General features: G+C 46.5%; 2 protein-coding genes across 5 annotated transcripts in view; both read right to left on the bottom strand.

The window, feature by feature from the left end:
• SLC16A12 (solute carrier family 16 member 12) overlaps positions 1-9,988 on the bottom strand; it is a 57,500-nt gene extending 47,512 nt beyond the window's left edge. For all 3 annotated transcript variants that reach the window (XM_077350332.1, XM_077350333.1, XM_077350335.1), the window contains exon 1: positions 9,799-9,988. The gene's annotated coding sequence lies outside the window, so the exon portion shown is untranslated. The remainder of the gene's footprint in view (positions 1-9,798) is intronic.
• A 10,713-nt stretch (positions 9,989-20,701) lies between these two features.
• Positions 20,702-24,025, bottom strand: part of PANK1 (pantothenate kinase 1) — a 30,570-nt gene continuing 27,246 nt past the window's right edge. For both annotated transcript variants that reach the window (XM_077350328.1, XM_077350329.1), the window contains exon 7: positions 20,702-22,129. In XM_077350328.1, the coding sequence (XP_077206443.1) occupies positions 22,070-22,129 (60 nt within the window). In that variant the 3' untranslated portion in view covers positions 20,702-22,069. The remainder of the gene's footprint in view (positions 22,130-24,025) is intronic.

Genomic DNA, 24,025 nt, shown 5'->3' with positions numbered 1-24,025 from the left:
TGGCTGGTCTAAATCTGCTTGTTAATTCGATAAAATCAACGTACTCAAAGCCTCCATTCGAGTTCATTTCCCATTCTTCTTATTATACTGTTCCATTGTTATCACTGTATTGTTATTGTTTATAACTGTTGAGTTATCCATATTGTTTCCCTGTTTTATGTAAACCGCCCTGAGCCTCAGGGGAGGGTGGTATAAAAATATAATAAACAAACAAATAAATATCCCATCACTGACCCAACCTTTCTCTCATCATTGACAGATAGTAAAGGGAAGGTAAAGAGTAAGCAGAATTTAAATTAATGGGAGTCAGACATGAGTAGCCCATAAATAAACACTTGACATCCAAGCAAACCCTGTAATGTGTGTAGTGTGGGTGTGTTTGTTTCTCACAGGTTGCAAGTCTGGTTGTGTTGATAACTGTGATTATTCTTCCACGGACTTCAACTGGGGCTAACCTGTCACTTTAAACAAGTGCTGTCATAGGACAAAACAATACAAGACATGTACAATGTAATCCTGTGCAGCTTAATGTGTGTACAGTGGTACTACCTGCCCAGTGAGTGTGCACAGGATTCCACAGGTAGTACAACACTGTCGTGCTAAAGGATACTGAGTTGGTGAGTGTACTGTGCATGTGGAGGATGGGGTGGGAGCTCTTTGGAGGCACTGCTGATGCCATTATGTTTGTTCTGCTTTTTATCTCATGATGCGGGAGAGGAAGAAGAGAACTGGTGTCAAGGAGTCCAAACCTGAACCCCATGGATTCTCAGAGCTACTGTGCACAAGAAAAAAATTATTCTAATATGTATATAGAGAATTTTCCAGTAATCTCAATAAAAGATTTGTCTTTAGGAAACACACGGCTCTACAGTCATACAAAAAGAAAAACAAGAACATCTAGTTTAACCATCTAACACATTTAAAGCCCATATTACATAGCGCCAGATTAGAAGGCCAAAGCTCCAGCAGTCTGTGTTGCTATCCATTGAAGCATATGTATATCCAGGATTTGAGTCCATCAGGATCCAAGCTAGTTTTCTTCCAGGCACTTAGCTCAGTTATAATTTTTGGCCAACTGACAATCCAGTCAGGATGTGTTCTTGCTGGAACCCTCTTGAAAATTACCTTGTTGCTCCTAACTTCCCCCCTCTCATCCTGTGATTCACAGGTTCTCATGATGAGTCAGTGATTCCTAATTCTGGCCTGAAGATAAGGGTCAACTGGTAGAGAGGCTCAATTAACAACACCTGCAAGATGGAATCAGCCTGTCACATTAACTCTTGGGAAGACTCGGGATGTGTTTTGCCTCACAGGCTCCCTAAATTAGTTGAGATCTATGGCCTAACAGCAGGGGTAGTCAAACTGTGGCCCTCCAGATGTCCATGGACTACAATTCCCATGAGCCCCTGCCAGCAAACACTGGCAGGGGCTCATGGGAATTGTAGTTCATGGACATCTTGAGGGCTGCAGTTTGACTACCCCTGCCTAATAGTATCAAAGCTTGCATAACTAGACAAAGCAACTGCAAAACTGTCAAGCAAGGTAGATTACACACATTAAAGCAGGAGTGCAGAGAATCCCCTCTCAAGGCCTCTCCTCCCTCCACCCCCCCCCCCAGCCACAATGTTCTGGCTGCCTTTTTTAATGAGCAATTTCAAAACTAAAATCCCACAGGCTCAAGGTTCACCTCAGAATCCAGAGTTTTAACTAAGATGCTTTTATAATATGATGCCTACCTTGTATTTTATCTTTTATAGTTTATTTAATCATTTTACGATCTGTTTGGTTATGTAACCCCATGGCCTATTTTATTATTTTGTTGAAATTTTAAACCCTATTTTTATATGTCGTATACGTATTTTATGCCAATAAAAGGTTACTGACTGACTGACTGACACCTCAGAATCCCTTCATCCAATGAATTAAGGAAAGAAGGTTGTAGTCCATTTCCACAACAAATTTGACGCCATACAGATATGACCTCAGCTTGTTAAAGGCCCAAACCAAAGCTAGCCTCTCCTTTTCCAGGGTAAAAAAGGCTGGTTCTCAGCAGCTTCCTGCTCATATAGACAACAGGGTGAAGCGCCCCATCACTTCCCTTTTGAAGCAACATAGCCCCAAGTCCCTCTCTGAAGCATTGGTTCTAACTAGGGTTGTGCGCAGCGGCATCCAAATTGGCCATTCCAGGCCGCCGCAGCCAGGTACCCACATGTGTGTGCCAAATCCTCAATCAAGATCTTTATGGGGTATGGATCCACAACAGTTAATGTCTTCGACTTTCTGAAGTCCACGCAGAAACGATATTTAGTGGCATCCTCCGATAACTTCTTCTTTGGCAGGTGCTCCCCAATCAGGGTTAGGCTCCTTAATTACTCCAGCATTTGTCAAATCTCAACACCCATGATTTCCTTCATAGGCCCACTCATTGGGTAAGGACTGGAATTTTTAGGTGCATAAGCTCCTATCTCTATGTGATGAGTAATTAATTTAGTCTGGCCAAGTATGTTAGAGAAAAGAGGCTGGAAACAGTTCAGTACCTCAATTCATTCTGTTGCTCCAGTAACAAGGTAGATACCATCTCTGACTGTTCCAATCCTTCAGTTCCCACACTCTCATCCCACTACTCAGGCAAACAAAGTTCCTCCCCATCTACAGCCTTCATTGGGAACATCTGGCCACCTCTCCCCAGGAACAGTTTCAGGGGATTGATGTGAATGACCTGGGTCTTTTTATGGTAGCCCATTTCCTGGATCAGATAATTGTCCTCCAACTTTTGTAATACACAATACAAACCAGACCAAGCAGCCTCAAGCTTAGTTACATACTCAAAACTAATCCCTGACAGCCAAATTTCTATGTTTGTATGTCAGTTATATTATAATATTCTTTTTTGTTGATATTGCACCTGCTTAAGGAACTACCCAGCCACCTTTTTAACCTGCTCCAAAATTTACTTTAATCTCTGTGGCACCATGGGAGACATTTTAGCAGTTGACTACATTCCCAAGTGGTCTTTAGTAGCTGCAGTGGGATGGCAGTCCTTTTCTCAAAAATTAATTCATTAGACGAATATCATCCTAGGCTGGCTGCAGGGGCAGCTCTGCTGGCAAGTAAAAGGTAGCAAAGAGCCTCATCCCAACACTTGGGTGTTCCATGGCATAAGACTTCAGCATCTTGCCCAAGGTCTGCAGATACCTTTCTACTAAGGTGATCAGATTTTAACATTGGTAAAGTGGGACACCATTGACCAGGGGGGTTCTTGATTAAAAATTTGGTCTATATGGAGCAACAAAAAGTTTCACAGAACACATAGAACTCAAAAATAGTATTGTAATATATATATATTTTAATTTCAAAATAAGTACAATTTGCAAGGTGCCCCCAGATGAACCTCCAAAAGTGGGACAATCTGATCACCTTACTTGCTACCAGTCTGTTTATGCTTTGATGAGCTATAATGCTTAATTTCTTATGCTTAATTTCTATCAATTAATAAACTTTCTGTATCAATTTAGAAATGAATTTTGTCCCTTGGTCAGAAACTATCCCTCTTGCCACCTCTCAGTCCTCCAAAACCTCCTGTGTCATATACCTCACCTTGAAGGGGGCTATCTGCTTTCTCCTTCAGCACCAACTTCAAGCGGTCATGTTTGAGACGTCCCTTTTCATAGCAATGGTAGCATTTCATCTTGGGAGTGGAGGCTGCCCTGGTTTCTTGTCTGGGGAATATATAGGACTCTGCCTGCCCAAGTCACTGGCAAAACTTGCTTGACTGCTCATTCCCCAAACTCTGGGCTGCAGTTCTTCTTTCATCTCTGCAGCGGTCTCCCATTGCTTCATTCCCTTCTGATCATACCAAAGCTGAGCTGCCAGCTGGTCAACAAACAACACCGTATCACTCAGTGAAGCAGGATTGCAGGCTTGAAGTAAAGCATGAAATAATTCTGCAGAGCCTGAAAAAAAAATGTTCCTGGATCAAGATGTCTCACATGTCTGGGAATGTGTATAGGCCTGAGAGACATCCACCCATGAAACTAAGAGTGGGGTTAGGCAGGACATAACAGCAGCATATGTTCCCTTAGGCTTAGGGCTTCAAGAAGTGTAGTCTCAGCTGGTCCCCAGACAGGCCAAACAACTCTCTTCAACTGCTGATAGTCCAGAGCAGCAGCAGGCAACTCAGCCATTAGGGCACTCTGCTCCCCACAAACATGGGCACGGAGAATCCTCCAATATTCTTGTACTTCAAAACCCAAACAGGGAGATTCAAAGGGCAGAAGCTTTAATAGGGGATCCATTCCATCCTGGAACACAGGAAACTATTTTCTCTCCCAACTCTGTCCACGGTCATAAGCAGTAAATTCATCTGTTGTGTTTGTAAATCCATAAAAGCTTCCACTAAGTCTCCAAGCTGATTTCCTCCTGCTGAACCACTGCTTCTGGCGCTGGTCCTGGCCTCCGTCCCTTAACAGAGCCCTGGGCTGGCACATAATTGTTTCTGCCCTGTGAAGACTGGCCTCTGGAATGTCTGAAGAGTTTTGACCATTCTCAGAGACCAATAAATCTAACCTACTGGAGGTGTCAACGGGTCGCTCTGCCTCCTGTTCTCTCACTGTGGCTGTAAGACACAGCTCTTCTTCCTCATCCTGCCACAAATACTTATGGACTAAGGTTGTCCCTTTCCAGGCACCTCCATACTGCCTGGCACCTGTCTGTATGTCAGATTCTTGTCGCAGGTAAAGTCCACCTCAGAAATACTTCTGAAGGCACTCAGTAACTCTTCTGCTGCCATTCAGCCTGACTTATCCATCCTGATGCACCAAAATAATAAACATTCTGCAGACCCAGAGAGTATCCTGCCTTCCCATTTACTTGTGCACAAAGGCCCTGATCCTTACTTGTACACAAAGCCACCATGTCAAGGAGGCCACGCCTGAATCCTGTAGGTTCTCAGAGTGAGTAGGCACAAGAAAAGAATCTTTGTAAAGTATATAAATAATTTTATTTAGGAAAAACACAACTTTACAGCCATACAATAAGGAAAACAAGAAAATCTAGCTTAACATTTAAAATCGGCATTAGATGGCACAAACAGTCCCAAATTAGAAGGCCAAACCACAAGCGTTATCTACATTACCATCTATAGAAATACAAGAATATACCATGAGCAACCAAGCTACTTTTCTTTCTGGCACTCAGCTCAATTATATTTTTGACCAACTGGAGTCAGGTGATGATGGCAATCCAATCTTGCAGGTAGCCTCTTGAAAATCACCTTGTTGATCCTAATTCCCCCCCACCTCCCATCCTGTGGCTTCCAGGTTCTCTTGATGAGCCAATTATGTCTTTCCTAATTCTAGCCTGAAGATAAGGGCCAAATATGTAGAGAGGCCCAATAACAAGACCTGCATGATGGAATGAGCCCATTACTGTACACATCAACCCTTGGGAGGACTCAGGAGTGCTTTGCCTCACACCTGGGATGAGGAAAGACAAGCGAAGCACCTGGAGGACTATCATGATAAGCAGCACGCCAAAGGTCTTGCCTCAGCATCCTGCCACTGCATTAAGCAAGAAACATGGCTCTCTACTGAAGCTCAGGAGGAACAGGTGTTTCCCAAAACTGGGAGCTTCATTGAGCTTGTGAACTAGTGGATGGCTTCCCCCATCCATTCATCCACCCACTGCAGCCTGCCAAGTGACAAGGCCACCTCCAAAGAAACAGACTCCCCTGCAATAAAACACTTGAAGGGAATTCCAGAGCGACCCCCCCTCAACATCTGGTATGAAGGGCAAAGCTGCAGGGGGGGGCTGTGGATAGCTTGAAACTGCTAATATCAGCTGAGGCAGGAGGGCACCCTCTGAACTGCAGTGAGTAGCTGGCACAGGTAAAAGGATCCCTGGGAGAGACATCAATGCACTCAAACTGGAATTACAGTCATCAAAGAGGATGACAGTCCCTAAGTGTACTCAAATTTTAAGAATTGGGTTGTTTTCTTTTTTATGCTAAGGACGTTTAGCGTTCAGGATAATACTAGTAAATGTTTTCAGCAAAATGAAGGTGCCAGTTGCTTCCAAAGTTCCAAACTACCCCTGGGAAGGGAGCCCCATTGTTACTTGTGCAGCCCAAATAACTACGGCAGTTGTGTTCTACGAGGGCCCTGCTGGCTCTGGCGCTATGGGCCCCGCAAATTCTTAAGCAGGCCTGGGTTATCGGGCTCAAGTTCAATGGTTTTGGGAAGCGGGTTCCCCCCTCCCAATTGCCCCACAGCATCATGGAGATTTTGTGCATCTCCAGGAAGGTCTCAAGGTTTTCACCCATCAGTTTTCTCCCAAAGTTTTGGGAAAGGTCACAGTAAAGCCTGGATGACTGCTGTGTAGATGGGACAATTTGAGTTTTCCATCCCATGTGGCAGGTATTTCCCTCCCCAGCCACCAGGAGGCTTTCGTTAAAATCAGCCCTAGAATATAATTGTGTTATATACAATTCTGCTTTGGTAGAGTGGGCAGTCTGAATGAATGAATTAATGAATGGATGAATGAATGAGTATGCTTTTGCCACAATAGGTATAGTATAGTCCCCCCCACACACGTAAGAAACTTCCCAGGCCACAAGCAATCGGCCACAAAAGCGACCAATTAGTTTGTGGCCCGGCAAGCTTCGTTTTGTGGGGGAGGGGGAAGCAGGACCGTGCATGTGCAACGGTCATGTGCGGCAGGTCTGCGCATGCACGTTTGTGCCACACAAAGCCACAAACGCGCATGCGTGGCAGTTTTGCCCATTCGCACACGCGCAGAAGTGCCACACATGCGTGTTTGCGGCCACGCATGGCACAAACACGCATGCATGACTGTGCATGCATGGCATGCGCGGCCACACGATCGCCCTCCCCACCACCACTGGTCCGCAGCCTTGGAAAGGTTGCGGACCACTGCTCCAGCGTTTTCTTGGCAGACTCAATACAGGGTGGCCTTGCCATTTCCTTCCCCAGTCATTACCGTTTTACCCCCCAGGAGGCTGGGTACTCATTTTACCGACCTCGGAAGGATGGAAGGCTGAGTCAACCTTGAGCCAGCTGCTGGGATCAAACTTCAGACAGCATGTTGGCTGTTATGCCACCCTGCGCCACAAGAGGCTCTTCAAAACCCCAATATACCCAGTGTAAACACTAAAACAATACCACAATACAATGGTAGCAGTGGATATACTTTATAAATCTATTCTGATCCCACCTTGTTCAGCGTGGGGCCCTGATCTTCCTCTAGTGAGAGCAGGAGCTGGTCCTGATGGAACTGGGGACCAGTTGGAAAAACCCAGGACTCTGCCCTGGCCTCAACCGTACGCCTGGCGGAAGAGCTCCATCTTGCAGGCCCTGCGGAAAGCTGGTAACTCTAACAGGGCCCTCAGCTCTTCCAGGAGTTCTTTCCCATCATGCCTGACCTCCCTAGAACCTAAGTGGCCAAAACAAAGGAAGAAGAAGAGTTGGTCTTTATACCCCACTTTTCTCTTCCTAAGACATCTCAGAGCAACTTGCAAACACCTTTCCCTTCCTCTCCTCGCAACAGAGATCCTGTTAGGTCAGTGAGGCTGAGAGAACTCTGAGAGAACTGCACTGTGAGAACAGGTCTGTGGCTGTCCCAAGGTCACCCAGCAGGCTGCATGTGGAGGAGTGGGGAATCAAACCTGGCTCTCCAGATTAGAGGCCGCTGCTTTTAAGCACTACAATCAAGTTGGCTGTTGCCGGAACATAAAAACAACAGTTCATTAACAAGATCAACACCATACACAGGTCAAATATGCCCAGGTTTGGGGGTTTAAAAGGAAACCAAACAAAACACAGCCAAACCTAACAAAACAATTTTCACTCCACCAAACGCCCATGAATAAAATCATCTTACACACTTTCAACACCACAAGCAAAAGTGCCCTATGACACCATGCCGGACACCAATCAAGTCCTCAAGCTGTATCACAACACCCTTGTGGGTGAAGTTCTTTCCTGTTGTCTCCCCTCCAGCCTTCTTAGAAAGCAAAAGTCTACCTTAATGCCCAGCAGCATGAACACAGGAACCTGCCGGAAAGAAGGTGCAGTTGCCGTCTCAGAACTTCCAAGAGAGACAGCATGCTTTGTGTTAGAGCTCTGGCAACCCTATGAACAGCACATGAGATTAAACAGCAGATGCCCCGAGATCTTCGGCTTCACCCCTTTGTTCTTCCGTACTTACGAGGATTCATGTTCTTCTCTTGCGCTGAGGCCATGGGGAATTCTCTTCCCCTGCTATTCCTCAACAACTCCGTTGGGGGAGAAGTGGTGGAAGCATGGAGAGGAGCAACTAAATTAGACGGGGTAGTTTAGAATACGGGTTTACTAGGACTCCATCTAGTGCCTAAAGGCATAGTGTCTCGGGCACTGACCGGTCCATTTTGAGGCTTAGTCAGTAGAAGAGGCTGAGATCCATACTTTGGACACAGAACACAAAAGCAAGGTCAGTGTGGCACAGCAGTTATATGGGAGACGCTCTCTCTATCTCATGGGGTGGCTGTTGTGATGCTAGAACAGAGAAGATGCTGCAGCGAGCCCCTTTGGGACAAAAGCTGCATGTCAACAGAGACATGGGTTAGATCCTGGAATGGGAATTCATTGACATTCTTCCACTGGTTGGGGACTCTGGGTGGGCAGGCAGAGCTAAAAGCAACTGACCCCAAAAGCCAATGATTCCATGTTAATTAATATGCAGTATCATAGTGCATATTAATTAACATGGAATAGTGAGGATTCCTGTATGTTCCTTTTAGCTTTGCCTGCCCGCTGCCAGCCCCAAAATAAAGAATGTGTGTGGATAAATATAGGTATATTAGGGATGCCAGCCTCCAGGCGGGAGGGGGATCCCCTGGAATGCCAGCTCCTCTCCAGTCTAGGGAGATCAGTTCCCTTGGAGAAGGACATTCCCCAGGCACCATCCCCAAATTTCCAGGACTTTCCCAACCCGTATCTGGCAGTCCTACCTCTGGTAGGGGACGGGGGACCTGGCAACCCCAAGATCTAGGTTTTAGTCAAGGTATGAGCTTCGGTGTGCATGCAGAGATGTAAATAGAATGCGCGCGCGCACACACACGCAGTACTGTCTATAGAGCCCCATGTTCGCTCACATCCAAACTTCCATCTAGCCTGTGGGCGCAGGGAAATCCAGATCCCTTTCCTCCGATGAGGGGTGGGGGCAGGTGGCGGCTGCTGCAGGGGACGATGCCTGCCTCCGCCTAGCGCAGGGCTCCCGTCAAAGGAGAGCACGGGAGGAGGCGAGGAGCCACTCCTGGCCACTCGCTTGGGCGCCTGTCAGCGCGTCCTCCCCGCGGGGAGCAGCGGGGCTCTGGGGCGAGACTTCTCGGCACGGCCAGGGCCGTCGGCGCCCGCTTCGCTCCCCCCCCCCCCTTTCCCTGCGTTTTGCTGTCAGGTTTCTCGACCAGGGCGCTTTTCTGCCTCCCGGGACGCAGCCCCTGCCCGTCTCCTTTGGCCACCTTCTCGTCGGCGGCCGACTCCCACGAGCCCGACTGCTCCGGACGGTCCCCGTGCACTGCCCCCCCCCACCCCCGGAGGTCCTGCGCGCGTGCCTGGCTCCACCTGTTGAATTTCGGCCTGGCTTGGGAAAGGCGCGGCTGCAGGCAGCAGGCCGACCCATGACGGGCACGATCCGCACGTCGCAGCATTTCTGCCTCCCTCCCCCGCCCGCCCCTTCCCCTGCGCTCTGCCTCGACGGGACTGGGACTGTGCCCTGCTCGACGGCCCCGGGGACCGCACTCACCCGCCTGCCTGCCTGCCGCCGGTCCTCCGGCATGCCTGCGCTGTGGCTCCTGCCTGGGCGAGAGCTCGCAGCCCGGGCGCCTCCGGCGAAGAAGTGTGCAAGTGCCGCTGGCCGGCCAGTGCGCCTCGGCTGGAGGGAACGGCGAGCCCCGCGGGGAAGTCCGGGCCCCAGCCGGGCCGGGCCGGGCCGGCCCCCTCGAGCCCGCGGATCGGATTACACCGCCGCCCTGCCCTCCGCCCCCGAGGCTGGGGGGCTGCGCCGGGGGCAGGGATTGAGCCGGCCCGCGGAGCCCGCCAGGAGAGCCGGCTTGGGCGAGGCGCGGGGAGAGAGGCCAGGTGGGCTGTCAAGGCTGCAGCCCCACCGGGGGATCCGCCGGGATTAGTGCAGGGAGCCGTTCCCCTGGAGAAAAGGGCTGCGTTGGGAGGGCGGACCCTCTAGCATTGTGCCTGCTGAGTCCCTCTCCCCACAGGCGCCATCTCCAAATCCTTCAGGGTTTTCCCTCCTGGATCTTGGGATCTGTGAACGTTTGTATTTGTATGCTGATTGAGGGCCATTAACAGATCTTGACAAGGTCCTTCATCCAATCCCAGCTATAATAGCTCAGTTTCTTATGCGCTTTGACTCTAACTAGACTTTCTGTACTGGGTTATTCAGAAATCCTAAATTATGGATTAGCACTCTTCTTCTGTCGCCTGAGGATGTAGCCAGCCTGGACTGCCTGGGTGGTCTCCCTTGGGAAAGGCACGGCTGCCACAGCATGACGAGCACGATCCATCCTATCACACCTGGCTGCACATTATGGAGTATGGTCCCCACACTGTGTAAGATTCTGACATGAATTGTGGTTTTCCTCAAAGACAGATATATGGAAGAAGATGAGCTGGTTTTTTATATCCTGATTTTCACTACTTGAAGGAGTCCCCAGGCGGCTTACAAAGCTTTCCCTTCCTCCCCCCACAACAGACACCTGCAAGGTAGGTGGAGCTGAGAGAACCCTGAGAGAACTGCTTGCAAGGACAGCCCTAAGAGAACTGTGACTAGCCCATGGCCACCATGCTGGATGCATGTGGAGGAGTGGGGAAGCAACCCCAATTCTCCCGATTAGACTCCGCCAATCTTTAATCAAATCAAATTAACATTTATGCCCTGACCTGAATGGCCCCGGCTAGCCCAATCTCATCAGATCTGGTCAGCCCTGGTTCATACATGGGTTTGATTCTCCACTCCTCCACATGCAGTCATCTGGGTGGCCTTGGGCCAGTCAGTTCTCTCAGAGCTTTCTCGGCCTCACCTACCTCATAGGGTGCTCGTTGTGGGGAGAGGAGGGGTGAATGAGAGTGTAAGCTGCTTTGTAACCCTAACCCTTCAAGGTAGCAAAAATCAGGGTATCAAAAAAACAGCACCGCTTCTTTTGAAATGGAATGCCAGTTTATCTAGATGAGAGGTTTCAAGTCTGTCACAGAGGTGAAAGCTACTGAAACATAAGCTCTTTTCTTTGCTCCTTCCTATCTACATATGTGAGGCTGTAAAAAGGAAGTCTTAAAGTAAGGATTCAGAGGCATATCTTCCCACTTCCAGCCTAAGGATCTGACTTCTCCGATAAGCTCCTCCACTGGAATGGAGGGCAAAGCAGGTATACAACCCCCAGTTCTTCTCCTTTATCATAATACTGGCTCTGTCTTGATTTCAGAACCTGAGCTTTGGAGGTGATTGGGTTCTTTCACCAGTTCCCTGGCCCCTCTGACTGAGCTGGTCCCCGAGTTCCTCATCCATGGCTCGCTACCACCTGATGAATGCAGGCTCAAGGGACGACACATCCGTGATCCCCCATCCCCACCCACATCGCCAGATATTCTCAGCTCTTTGGACCCAAACCTTTGTGGTAGAGTCATTTCATGTGCTGGAAGCTGTAATTCGATACGCTGAAACTCCTCAAATGACCAAGAGACCCCCCCAAGGTGCATCAAGGGGGGGGGGAGGAATCAGCACTGAGTCGGCCCACGACTCGACGGGCCGGCTCCCTCCTCACCCAGGAACAACTGCTGGAAAGGGACTGTGCCCTCCTTTTGTGCAAATGTGGTTTCCCCCCTACATCCAGCATCCAAAGGTGTAATCCAATATGTGCATGCAGTTATGTTTAAGGCCATTCGGGGTTCACGGTGGCCCTGACATTCAGCCAGAGCCTTCTAGCTTGGAGGCCACCTTTTCAGCAACAGCCGTTGTGTAGCCTTGTTGAAAGGCTGATAACCACAAGCCCCGCCGGGGACTTTAAACTACCTTGTTCAGTCCTGCTGGCGCTTGCATAATGCTGTTCAGCGCTTCCCGAGAACATGGATTAGTTTCCTGTGCGCATAAGCATGTGTGTGTGTGTGTGTCAGAGAGAGAGAGAGAGAGAGAGAGCACACTCCTTGTAATGTTTACCAAATCGATGGATGAACAGAGCCTATTAGAATCACACAGCCTCTTTCAGAATGCAAAATATGGCTCATCTTAGATCGCTTACCCAGACTGCATTACAAGATGCAGTATTACTTCGCCTTCCGTCAGCCCTGGTGCTCAGTTCAAACAAGTCTGCCTGCCCCACTAGACACCTTCACACAATCCAATGACAGGGGAGAGACTTCCAAGCTAGAAACTGCAGAATTGTATTTTATCCAGTCCTTGGTTAACCATTAAATACTAGCAATTGGCCTATTCATACCAATCTGGGCCCAGCGTATTTTTCCACAGCCCTTCTGAGCTTGGAGTGGTGCATAAAGTCCTTGCCTCCCCATTTTATTTATCATCGCAGTAATCCCTTGAGGTATGCTAAGCTTGTCCTGACCTGGGTGGCCCAGGCGAGCCTGATCTCGTCAGATCTCAGAAGCTAAGCAGGTCAGCCCTGGTGAGTATTTGGATGGGAGACCTCCAAGGAAAACCAGGGTTGCTAGAGAGAGGTGAGAAATAGGAAACTACCTTGAAAACCCTACAGGGTCACTGTGGGTCAGCCATGACTCAATGGCACTTGCCACTCCCCCCACACATAGAACTTGTATAGGTGTGTGTGACTGGTTCATGGTAGCCATTGTACTGTAAGGATCTGAAGAACCCAGATCTATTAGTCCAGCAATTGAACCACTACACTACAGCCCAGCTAGCAAAAGCAAGAAACAATATGAAGCCATTTGTTTGGTATAGTTTGTGCATTGTAGCAACATGGACTAAAGTAAGCTTATACCTTTTGACTTCAGGCAACTTATCTGTGTGTATGAGTATCTTCATGTGCATTTTGTTTGGGGGAGGGAATAAAAAATGCACATATGTTCTGTACCACCGCCAGTAAGATCAATGGGACAAAAATTACCAGCCACACTTGTGTTCATCTATTGGACCATTTCCCTGCTACTGTCTTTCACAGGAACATAAAAAAATAGGAGTTTCTGTCTGTTGCAAGTCTGAAAAAATTTGCAAATGTTCAAGGAATTGTCAAAAGATTTCATGGCCGGAGTTATTGAGCAGAGCCCATAAAACCCACTACAACCAATTGTAAATGCTCACTTGCTGGTTCATTTTCAAGGACCACTTGCTTCATTCACCAATTGTGGTCCTGCAAAGCATATCTCAGTTGCCTTAGAGCAGGGGTAGTCAAAACTGCGGCCCTCCAGATGTCCATGGACTACAATTCCCAGGAGCCCCTGCCAGCGCTGGCAGGGGCTCCTGGGAATTGTAGTCCATGGACATCTGGAGGGCCGCAGTTTGACTACCCCTGCCTTAGAGGAAGGGAAAGAGGGCAAAAGTGAAAAGAACTTTTTTTTTGCAAACTATGCTTTCCTGAATCCCCCATTACATTGATTTTACACAAGGTTCCCAAAGTTATGTTTTCTGCATAAAACATGTGTGAGTCTGTAGCTGTTTTCATAATTAATTGTGTTTATGCTGTGCTTGCCCGTCTCCAATCGATACAGCTTGTGTTCATCCTAATCCTAACTGAAGAAATAAAGTTAGCAATGCTTTGAAATATACATAAACACATTATAAGATTTCAGAAAAACAGCAAAGGAAATGGATAACATCCAGGGGAAAATTAGAGGCAGTGCAGTCAGAACTACCAGTCTATGAACCTCAGGTCAAATTTGTAATAAGGAAGTGATAGCTAATGTAAACACATAAACACCATTTTGTTTTTGTGTTGTTCCTCTCCAGCAACAGTACAGCTGGGCTTGCTTCCTTGGGTTGCATGGAACTCTCTTGTGAGGTGAGCAATCTTTCGGAATGAGAACCAAGGACACATGAAAGCAGAAATTGGACAGACTGTGAAAACAAGATATTCACTTTGTGGAAGGCTCCATCTTAGAGATGCACAACTAACAGAAGAGCTGGGGGGGGCTATACCCCACTTTTCACTACCCGAAGGGGCTTGCATACCTTTCCCTTCCTCTCCCCACAACAGAACAGCTCTGAGAGAACCGTGACCAGTCAAAGATCACCCTACTGGCTGCAAATCAAACCAAGTTCTCCAGATTGGAGTCCACTGCTCTCAACCACTATGTAATGCTGGCTCTCTAAGTCGAAATACAACCTGCCTCTTTTTTGTCAGCTACAGGCAAGCAGCCAAAGTATTAGTCTATCTACCTGTGGATAGGCATAGGTCCATAGCAAACAGGTTGCATTCCGTTTGGTGGGTCTTAGGTTAAAGAGCCAGCCTGGTGTAGTGGTTAGGAGTGCAGAGTTATAATCTGGCGAGCTGGGTTTGATTCTCCACTCCTCCTCCACATGCAGCCTGCTGGGTGACCTTGGGCTCGCCACAGCACTGATAAAGCTATTCTGACTGAGAAGTAATATCAGGGCTCCCGCAGCCTCACCCATCTTACAGGTGTCTGTTGTGGGGAGAGGAAAGGGAAGGCGAATGTAAGTCACTCTGAGTCTCCTTCGGGTAGAGAAAAGAGGCATTCAAGAACCAATTCTTCTTCTAAATCCTGCCCTCCCCCTTTTAGCCATTTCCTGTGAATAGCCTTGTGTGACCCACTGTTTCATTGCAGGATGACTGAAAGTTCACACCTTTGCTTATTTTATTACATTGTTACCTTGTCATTCTTCCATCATGGAGCTGAGGGTAAAAGGGGTGGCGTTGGGTGACTCAGATCTACTTTAGCTTCAGCAAGTTGTTGAAACAGGTACCTCTCGAGGTGGTTCTGAACAAGCATTAGATTCCATTGAACTGTACTCAAAACAGCAGCAGCAGCAATTGTTGTCCTTTCCCGACAATGTGTACTTGTCATGAGTGCATCAGAAACTAATAATTTTTGTAAAGAGAAAGATTCAAATTGCGTATGTTTCTGTAGAAGCATTTTGACAGCTTTAGAAACATACTGGGAAACTGAAATGCCAATCCAGCAGTGCCATCTAGTGGTGAAAGCATCACATCTCATGAAGAGCGCTGACAGACAAGATAAAGATTGGGGTTTAGGGCATGTGCCTAATCTAAATCTCCTTGCTTTTTCCATTGTCTCTCCCACACAAACTACTACATTTCCTGTATGTAGAAAACTAAAATGACAGAAAGCACACGTTAGGTTAAAATTTATTTATTTAGATGTTTATACCCCCTTTTCTCTCCAGTGGGCACCCAAAGCAACTTAAAAGCTTATTTCTCTTCTCTGTTTTATCCTCACATCGACCCTATTCGGCTGACAAAGTATGATGAGCCATCCAGTACGTTTCCAAGGCAGAACAGGGATCTGGAACTGGAAATGGGTTTCCTAGAGTCTAGTCCTGCACCCAAAACCACTGTGCTGAACTGGCTTTCAGGGCTTTTATGCAGTGACTAAAAAATTTGTGGCAGCACCCATAAAGCTCTGCAGAATTTTCTTACTTCCACAGTAAAATCTCCCGATTCCAGCATAGTGCTGAATGAGCTCCCTGTTTGCTGCATATTTTGTGAATCCTGAAAAAATGTGAGTTCTCCCCCCCTCCCCAGGAGGGAATTTGCAGTATCCTAAGTAGAAGCTCAAAGTTGCATTGGCTTTCCCCACTGTTTCCTGCCTAAAAATGATGATGTTTGAGATCGGACCACTGCTGTGTTTCTGCCCTTGCCCTCCTCTACTCTCCGCTGTGTGTGTGTGTGTTTTTTTTAGATCTTGAACAGGACTGTGTTAAAACACATTTCCTAAGTAGCACAAGCATGAGACACACACACCGCCTCCATCTACCCTCCAGCAAGATTGGGCCATTCCGCACCTGGTAAAAAAGTGAAATCCTTACCTTTTGTAAACGCCATATTTTTGGCATTTTGCACGACATCATGAACATCCAGCATTACATCTGCAAACCAGCAGCCACAGCTTCCATTTTAAAGCGTTTGCAGGGGAATTGCATAAACTCAATTACCCGTCATGTAGCGCAAGCAGGATGAGAGCAGCCAGCAAGCCACAAACAAAAGACATGTGCGTTACCAAAGTAGCAAGATATCCAGTTCCAGTGCCCGCCCTTGAGCCCACCTCCCTCTCTCTTCATCTGGAACTGGGCTTTCTATTTTTTTAAAAAACTACTTGGGGCAACGAATAGGCGTACGATCGCCCAGGCAGAGACAAGGGGAAAAAACTTTTCCCCACCAGTTTACACAAAAAGCATGCCCCCTCCCCGAAAAAAAATCGGGAGGAAAAATTACTTAACAGCTTCAAGGCTCAGGATTTCAAGAGGGGTGGTAGTAAAAAAAAGCCCTATGCATCTATGAATAGATACATAAGCATTTAAACAGAGAACTTTTATTATTTAAAAAATTAGCTGGGATCACGGTCCCTTTAAAAGTGGGAGAAAGTTGATTGGCTGCCTGTCTTGATTGACAGGCGGGAGAGGAGCGTGTATAGCACATTCCCCTCTCCTGCCATTTCAAGCAAGCATATGGAGTAGCAAGACGCGTGGCGGGGGAGGCAGAGGAGCCAGCAGGTGAGGAATTCCCAGAGGCACATTTTTCTTTAGCGTTACGCCCTTGTGCTGGTGTAAGACAATTTTTTTTTTTACTGTGCGGAATAGCCCTGAATGTTCAACCAAACACTCCTTTATGAAGGGAAAGGCAGGGAGTCAGTTTCAGGCAGGGAGGATATTAAGGTTGTTAATTTCATCCACCAGCCTCCAGCAGCTTTCCCCAAGTACACAAACAAAAAAGCTAGTTTTACAACATAGGAGCTTCCTAATGTAATTACTAGGGTTTTGTTTTTGTTTTTAACGTGCACTATTTGCAGGGAATGGGGGAGGACATTGACAACACAGGATGCTTGCCTGAAGTGGCACACTTAAAACAAATATGTAAGCAGGCACCATTTTCCCAAAGCTGTCTTTTAATTTGCATTGCTCCTGAGAAGGCTTGTGCGGGGGGGGGGGGGGGGATGAGCCACACAGCATATGGAAAAGGGGAGTGTTTGGGCACTTTTCCCATGGGAGGGGGAGGGAGGGGGTTGGCAATGAGAGCAGAACAAGTGTGTGTGTGTGTGTGTGTGTTTGTGGGGGGGGGGGTTATCCCATTATGCTATTGCTCGTGCTTGGATTTTTTTTAAAGGGAAGGGAGGTGAAGCAGGAGCCAGAAATGTCTACTCTCACTACAGAAGTGAGAAAGGCAAGCTGTGAACAGACTCCTGAACGGCACCGGAGAAACCCACCAATGCAGAATGCCAGGCGCAAGACTGAGGCCAGCTTCCAGAAGTCAACGCAGCAAGAATGTGCTACAACTGCAAAAAAGGCCTGTCTTTCTTTTTGACATCCTTACTACACAGAGAGGGAGTGTATGAATGCTTAGGAATACTCCATTATGTATGTACGCACCAGCAACCTGAAGTATTATGGTTCAAACGCAGTTTTTAAATCTTAGCACCAACTAAAAGAAGAGCTGGGTTTTCATACCCCACTTTTCACTACCTGAAGGAGTCCCAAAGCAGCATACATACAAACACCTCTCCCTTCTTCTCCCTACAACAGACACCCCGTCAGGTAGGTAGGGCTGAGAGAGCCCTAAGAGAACTGCTTGATGAGAACAGCTCTAAGAGGTCTCCCAGCAGGCTATATGTAGAGGAGGAATGGGGAATCAAACTCAGTTCTCCAGATTACAGTCCACAATTCTTTAGCCACTATAGAATCATAGAATCATGGAGTTGGAAGGGGCCATACAGGCCATCTAGTCCAACCCCCTGCTCAACGCAGGATCAGCCCTAAGCATCCTAAAGCATCCAAGAAAAGTGTGTATCCAACCTTTGCTTGAAGACTACCAGTGAGGAGGAGCTCACCACCTCCTTAGGCAGCCTATTCCACTGCTGAACTACTCTGACTGTGAAAATTTTTTTCCTGATATCTAGCCTATATCGTTGTAAACCACACTTGCTCTCAATATACCCCATGGTGGCTCACTAGGTATAGTTCCTGGGATTACCTGTCTTTAACTACAATGCAATTCCCTTGTGACTATTAACTTTTGTCCGTTTCACTTGGCCTAAGTAATAAAACAAGGTTTCAGGGTACTGCATTTTCTATTTCACACTACAAACTGTTTTGCATGGGTTGAGAACCAATGTGGGGTAATGGTTAGAGTGTCAAATGAGGACAGAGAAGAACCAAGTTCAAATACCTGCCTTGGCATGAAGCTCACTAGGTGATGCCTGGACCAGTCGTTCAGCAGAATCTACTTCACAGGGGCTGTTGTGAGGTTGAAATAAAAGAGTAAACAGCAGCCCATATCCTGCCCCTCCACTAAGCAAAAACTTTAGTCCTCCTCCAATCGAAGTGGCTCTTCAAAAGGAGAAAGAGCCTATGGCAGAATTAGCAACTAAGATTTGGAGGGTGGGTAGGGTGATAACGTAGCACAAGTTAAAGTTATTTAAAAAGGATGTCCTACATGATGGACTAAATGCCATTCTGCTATCCCTGCTAAACAGATAAAAATGCATTTGCCCTAGAAATCTCTAGGGTGTGCACATCCACATGCTATGGTGCTCACTAGCTCTTCTGGGGGAATCTGCATTATGGAAAAGTTGCAAGGACCGCTAAAAATGATGTCTTATATCTCAACTCCGCATCTGTAGCGCACATCATTTTTGGTTATGCGCTGCAAACTCTGCCTACCGTTATCACCAAGGCTTCTGAAACTTGGTAAACACCAACTTTTCCGGTGTCACAGCGCTGAAGACACTTCTTTTGGAATGTGGAGATGTCGGCATGTTTTTGGTGTCCTCCCCTTTTCTGCTTGCAATCCTTCATCTACTAATGGGAGCTTTGCCTTTGTCAGCGATCACAGGAACATGCCATTTGCCCTGGCAACCGAGCCATGTTGCTATGTAAATTAGTAGAAAGTACCCTGTGGTATTTATGGCAGTGGAACGCTCCTTACTACAAAGCTATACCTCTGATCAGATTCAAGTGCATAGCCGTGTTGGTCTGAAGCAGCACAACAAAACAAAATCAGCCTCCAGTGGCACCTTTAAGACCAACAAAGATTTATTCAAGGCGTGAGCTTTTGAGTGAAAGCACTCACTCTGATTTTGTTTCGTTATACCTCTGATCAGTGATCATGGGGGGGGGGGGGCACAAGCCCAAAAAATGCAAATTCAAAGGGGGAGGCAAGCTAGGCTTGAGGAGGAAGAGATGGCATGCAGCACAGTCACACAGCAGAAAAACTCAACATTTAAAGGGACAAAACATGCTCCCTCCCCTGTGCTGGGTCAGGAATGCCCACTCAAAGCCATGGGAGATGCAATGGAGCTGCAACAGCATTCAAGCATCTCTCACTGTTCTAGCCTACAAAGGGAAGGGGGGAATTTGTTCTTGGTTTGCTGAATCCTTCCCCAGTGCTTTGGCACTAAGGCGCCCTCAAATTTCCTGAGACCTCCTGCCTGCCATAGGGGGGGAAATGTTTTTGCTTTCACTGATCAAGAACGCTGCCTTACTCACGAGGTGCCCATGTCTTGAATTACAAGAATGCCCATTGAAAACCATAGGGGACTCTGGAAGACCCATTGGGAGGGGCTAGGCAGATATGACAACTTAGATTTTTTGTGATATAGAACTGGGATGTTGTATTCAAAAATTTCCTGCAGAATGCATAATCACAAATGTTTCAAAAAACAACTGTGTAAATGGGGCTGCAATTTAAAACGATTTTTATTGGGGGATGCAGAATACCCCCTGGTGTCTAGGGCTTAAGCTCCACTGTCACTTTTTGGAAGGGCTTTCAAAAACCCAAGGAGCTGGGAAACTGCCTTTCTTTTCAAGTGCAACAGGGAGGTCTTGCAGGTCAGCACCATTTTACACAGAACAAGTGTATTTTTAAAAATATATTATTTGCAGTACTTAAGTCATAAATACACTTGGCCTTCCTTCTTTGTGAAGAGGTGTTTGGTTTTTTTTGGGTTTCCTACTTTGTGTTTTTCTTGAAGGACCCGCTGCGGTTGATGCACCTCTGTTCCCAAAGAAAGGTAGAGACATCACCAAATATTTCTAGTTTTTCCTTCCCTGTTGCCTTCTGTGCTCCTTTTAAAAATGTCCCCAGCTCCTATCCTATAATAAATGTAAATAAAGAGTAATTCTTATAGATTGCCTACCGCAGATGTAGAAAAAGAAGACTGAGGATGCAAACCATCACAACAGCAATGGGCTTCTATTTCAACCAGGTCAGGGGAACACTTCAGTTAGTATCTGTTTCTTAAAGATTCCGAAGAGAGAGAAATCAAAGTACTGTGTTCAAAAAAAAGGACAGAACAATGCAGAGAGAACTTTTGCTTCCTAAAACTTGCGCTGCCCATCTGACAGACCCCGTAGGGCCTTGGGCCACTCGTGGAGCCTTCCCAACACCAGTCTGCAAAACAGAGGATGACTCGGTAGAACTAAGCTGCTCTTTGCAGTCCCCAGTGTTCTAGATTTAATCATCCACAACACATATCCATTTGGGAGTTGAGAACAAATTATTAATTTTATTATGCAGCCCCTCGTGAACACCAACAAGAACGTTTTTGAATGAACAGGTGTGAACCCCCATCATGGGAAAACTTATCACCTTACCTAACATTATCATATCACCATCTGCAGCTTTGCGACATTTCATTTGCAGGGGGTGTAGCGTACAAGTCTTCCTTCTTCACATCACGGAGGTCAGATGCCAGCCCTCCCTCTACTATGTAGCGCAGGGGTAATCAAACTGCGGCCCTCCAGATGCCCATGGACTACAATTCCCAGGAGCCCCCTGCCAGCATTTGCTGGCAAGGGGCTCCTGGGAATTGTAGTGCATGGACATCTGGAGGGCCGCAGTTTGACTACCCCTGATGTAGCGCTTCAGCATACAGGTGGGAGTGTCTCCACATTTACACAGAACACAACACATTCCCAGAAAAAAGAACACATGTAAAGAAGAACGGCCTTTATTTATTTTGCATTGGGGAGTATTTGATCAGGTGAATGCCCCACCTGCAGCCTGAAAGGTTAACAGTCTAGAAGCTAGTCTACTGCTTCCAGAACTGGGCTTCCCCTTCCACCCAAATAATTATTTCCACCTCACAATACTGGGAGGATTTTCAGATGCTGCAAGGAATGGCTAACCCAACACAAGCGTTTCCAAGAGGGGATTGGGGGGAGGGGGGCGGCTCAGGAAAGCACGAGGTTTTTTCTCCCTCGGATGGCACCTCTCATGGCACTTCTTGTTATTGCAAACGTGAGCAGCCAAAGACAAACTTTAAACGTTGTTTCAGTGGGAAGGGGAAAACAGAGGAAGAGTCTCTAAGGGAAACGAAGGCAACGGAGATTAAAGTACTTTAGTGCTCACACTAAATGCCAGCTTTGCAGTTTCATTTGAAACCAACAGCAAATCATGAAACGTCATGAAAAAGATTTTCCGTTTTTAAAAATTCTCCTAGAGTAATTACTAAATGAAGAATTACTGCACTAGATCAGTAAACCCCAGAAGAACAAAACATAAAATAAAACCAGTGTCTCATGTCAGGTCTTCTCCCCACCATACAGTACCCATGTTTTTTTTTTTTTTTAACACACTCCATAAAATCTGCCAGTTTGGCCACATTGCACATTTTTTTCTTTAAAAAAAAAAGTGTATACAGATAAAAATGCCTTTTTTAAAAAGTTTCTTAGTATCAATTCTCAAGTTAGCTTCCAACCCTAAAGTTAAAAGATCGGCTACAAGGAGTTTAAATTATTATTTACAAATCCAGCAGGCAGAACTTCCGTCATGGCTTGTCTCCCGTCCTCCTAGTAGCTTTCACTCTTGCAGCAGTTTCACAGGTTTCAAGCTCGGGGGGGTCCATCACTGATCATCTGTCATTTTCAGCAGTTCTAGCAAGGCCCCAACAGCACCAAAATAACCCTTCAAAGTAAGAAACAAGTCAGTCACGTTGTAAGAAGACAATGCATTTGACAAACAAACAAGAAAGGGCAATTGCGTAGCTTTCCCAAATCCTACAATCTGAGAACATCAACATCCTTACAGTGGAATATTAAGCAGCTCTACTCAAATCCTACTCAAGGCAGAGGGGGCTAATCCTAAGGAATGTGTTCTTAGGATCATGCTGCTGATGTGTGAACTGAAGCATAGTGAACCTTCCTGCTTTACTCTCACAGCTGTCTTCAAAGTGAAATGTGGAGCTTCTTTTTCCACAAGGCGGAATTCTCAGCGATGAAAAGCCCATGGTTTAGAATCCCAAGGGCAACACTCATGAGAAGGATTGCAGCCCTGTAAGCTGTAGAGGAGAGAAATCCCATCTTCAAAACTTCAGCTGTCGAAGAGGAACCGAGGCTAGAATAAATGCAGCCAGGTGGGCCACAACTATGCACTAGAAGCCGAAATATTAGTAGCACATCTTCCTCTTGTGGAGGCGAAAATGAAACGAAAGCATCCCGCTTTCCATACGTGTGAGGTCACTGGCGGGAAAACCAGCACATGCCTGGTTCCTGCCAGGCAAAAGGCCCCTCTCTGGAGCTTTTAAGCTAGTGAAATTTTCTCTGCAGCCAGCAGTCCCCAATGTGGGGCAACACAGGAAGACAGGAGAGGAATAAACCAGGGAGTCTTCCATCTTGGCTCACCATGCAAAGGGAGGAGGAGAAGACACCTGCTACCCTGAGAATATCATGAACTCTAGTTTGCCCAATTTAAGATTCAACACTTCACTTGTCCTATAAGTAAACTGAGAAGGAGACACAGAATCCAAAATGTCATTTTGCTCACATTCATAGGTGTCATCGTACTAAGCCTGTATTGAGAAGTGAATTATTATCATGTGAATATGCTTGCCTGTATTTCATAGGCAAGTATTTCATGTTTATTGCAGAGAAAGTTACATGCATTCTACCTGTCCCTCAATCGAAGGAGGTAGACCAAGGCCACCAAAAATTCACTACAAGTGCCAAGAACCTATCTAGTGAGCCAGTAGGATATGGAAACATACACTAAGGGAGCTTTTACATTAAGCCGTACATTTAATTCTCTGTTCTGAAGGTGTTAAATGAAAGCCTCAGAGGCCTTTGTGGAAATGCATACGAGGATAAATCAAAAGTATTGTCCCACAATCATACGGACGTTTATTAAGCAGAAATGTAAAAATGTGAAGCTATTGTTTTTAGACATATCTTCCATCTAGGTCTATATACTTCTCAGCAGTGTTTCCATCTATCTAACCCTTCCCCAAAGAATTCTGCACTCTTTGGTTTACACCACATCAAAAGAGCAGTTTTGGCTTCCTCGTAGGACTCCAATTGTGTTTCTTTTAGAATCATAGAAAAATAAAATAATAGAGTTGGAAGGGACCTCATGGGTCAAAGCACTTTTAAATGTGGTTTGAGTTTTAGAAATAAAAAGGAGTCTGAAGGGGAGAGGATCAGGGCCATAGGGTGGATGGGGGGGGGGGGGGATCCCAATCAAATTCCCATAGTAAAGCCCTTGCTGCCTCAAAGAATAGAATCACACGGTGTTCCGAACAAAGGCTTAATAGGCTACAATGAATATTATAAAATATAATATAAAAAGATGATTCTTGTCTGCTTTTTGCATTTCTCCATGCACATTGTTGAGACAGAAAAATTCCATTGCACAACTTTCCGGGCCTTTTTCTCACCAATGCAGTTTTCAATTTTCTTAAAGCTTTTCCATAATAAGCCCTGCAATCATCCTATGTCCTTCAAGAAAATGGTTTTATTTGCAATAGACGTTTTGTTTGGAATGAGCCCATATAAGTAAGATAGCCAAGACGATTAATGAGTGTTATGT

The sequence above is a fragment of the Paroedura picta genome, chromosome 8 (genome assembly GCF_049243985.1).
Source record: "Paroedura picta isolate Pp20150507F chromosome 8, Ppicta_v3.0, whole genome shotgun sequence".
Taxonomy (NCBI): Eukaryota; Metazoa; Chordata; class Lepidosauria; order Squamata; family Gekkonidae; genus Paroedura; species Paroedura picta.
The sequence above is the reverse complement of the archived record's forward strand: the minus strand, read 5'-3'. Positions and strand labels throughout refer to the sequence as shown.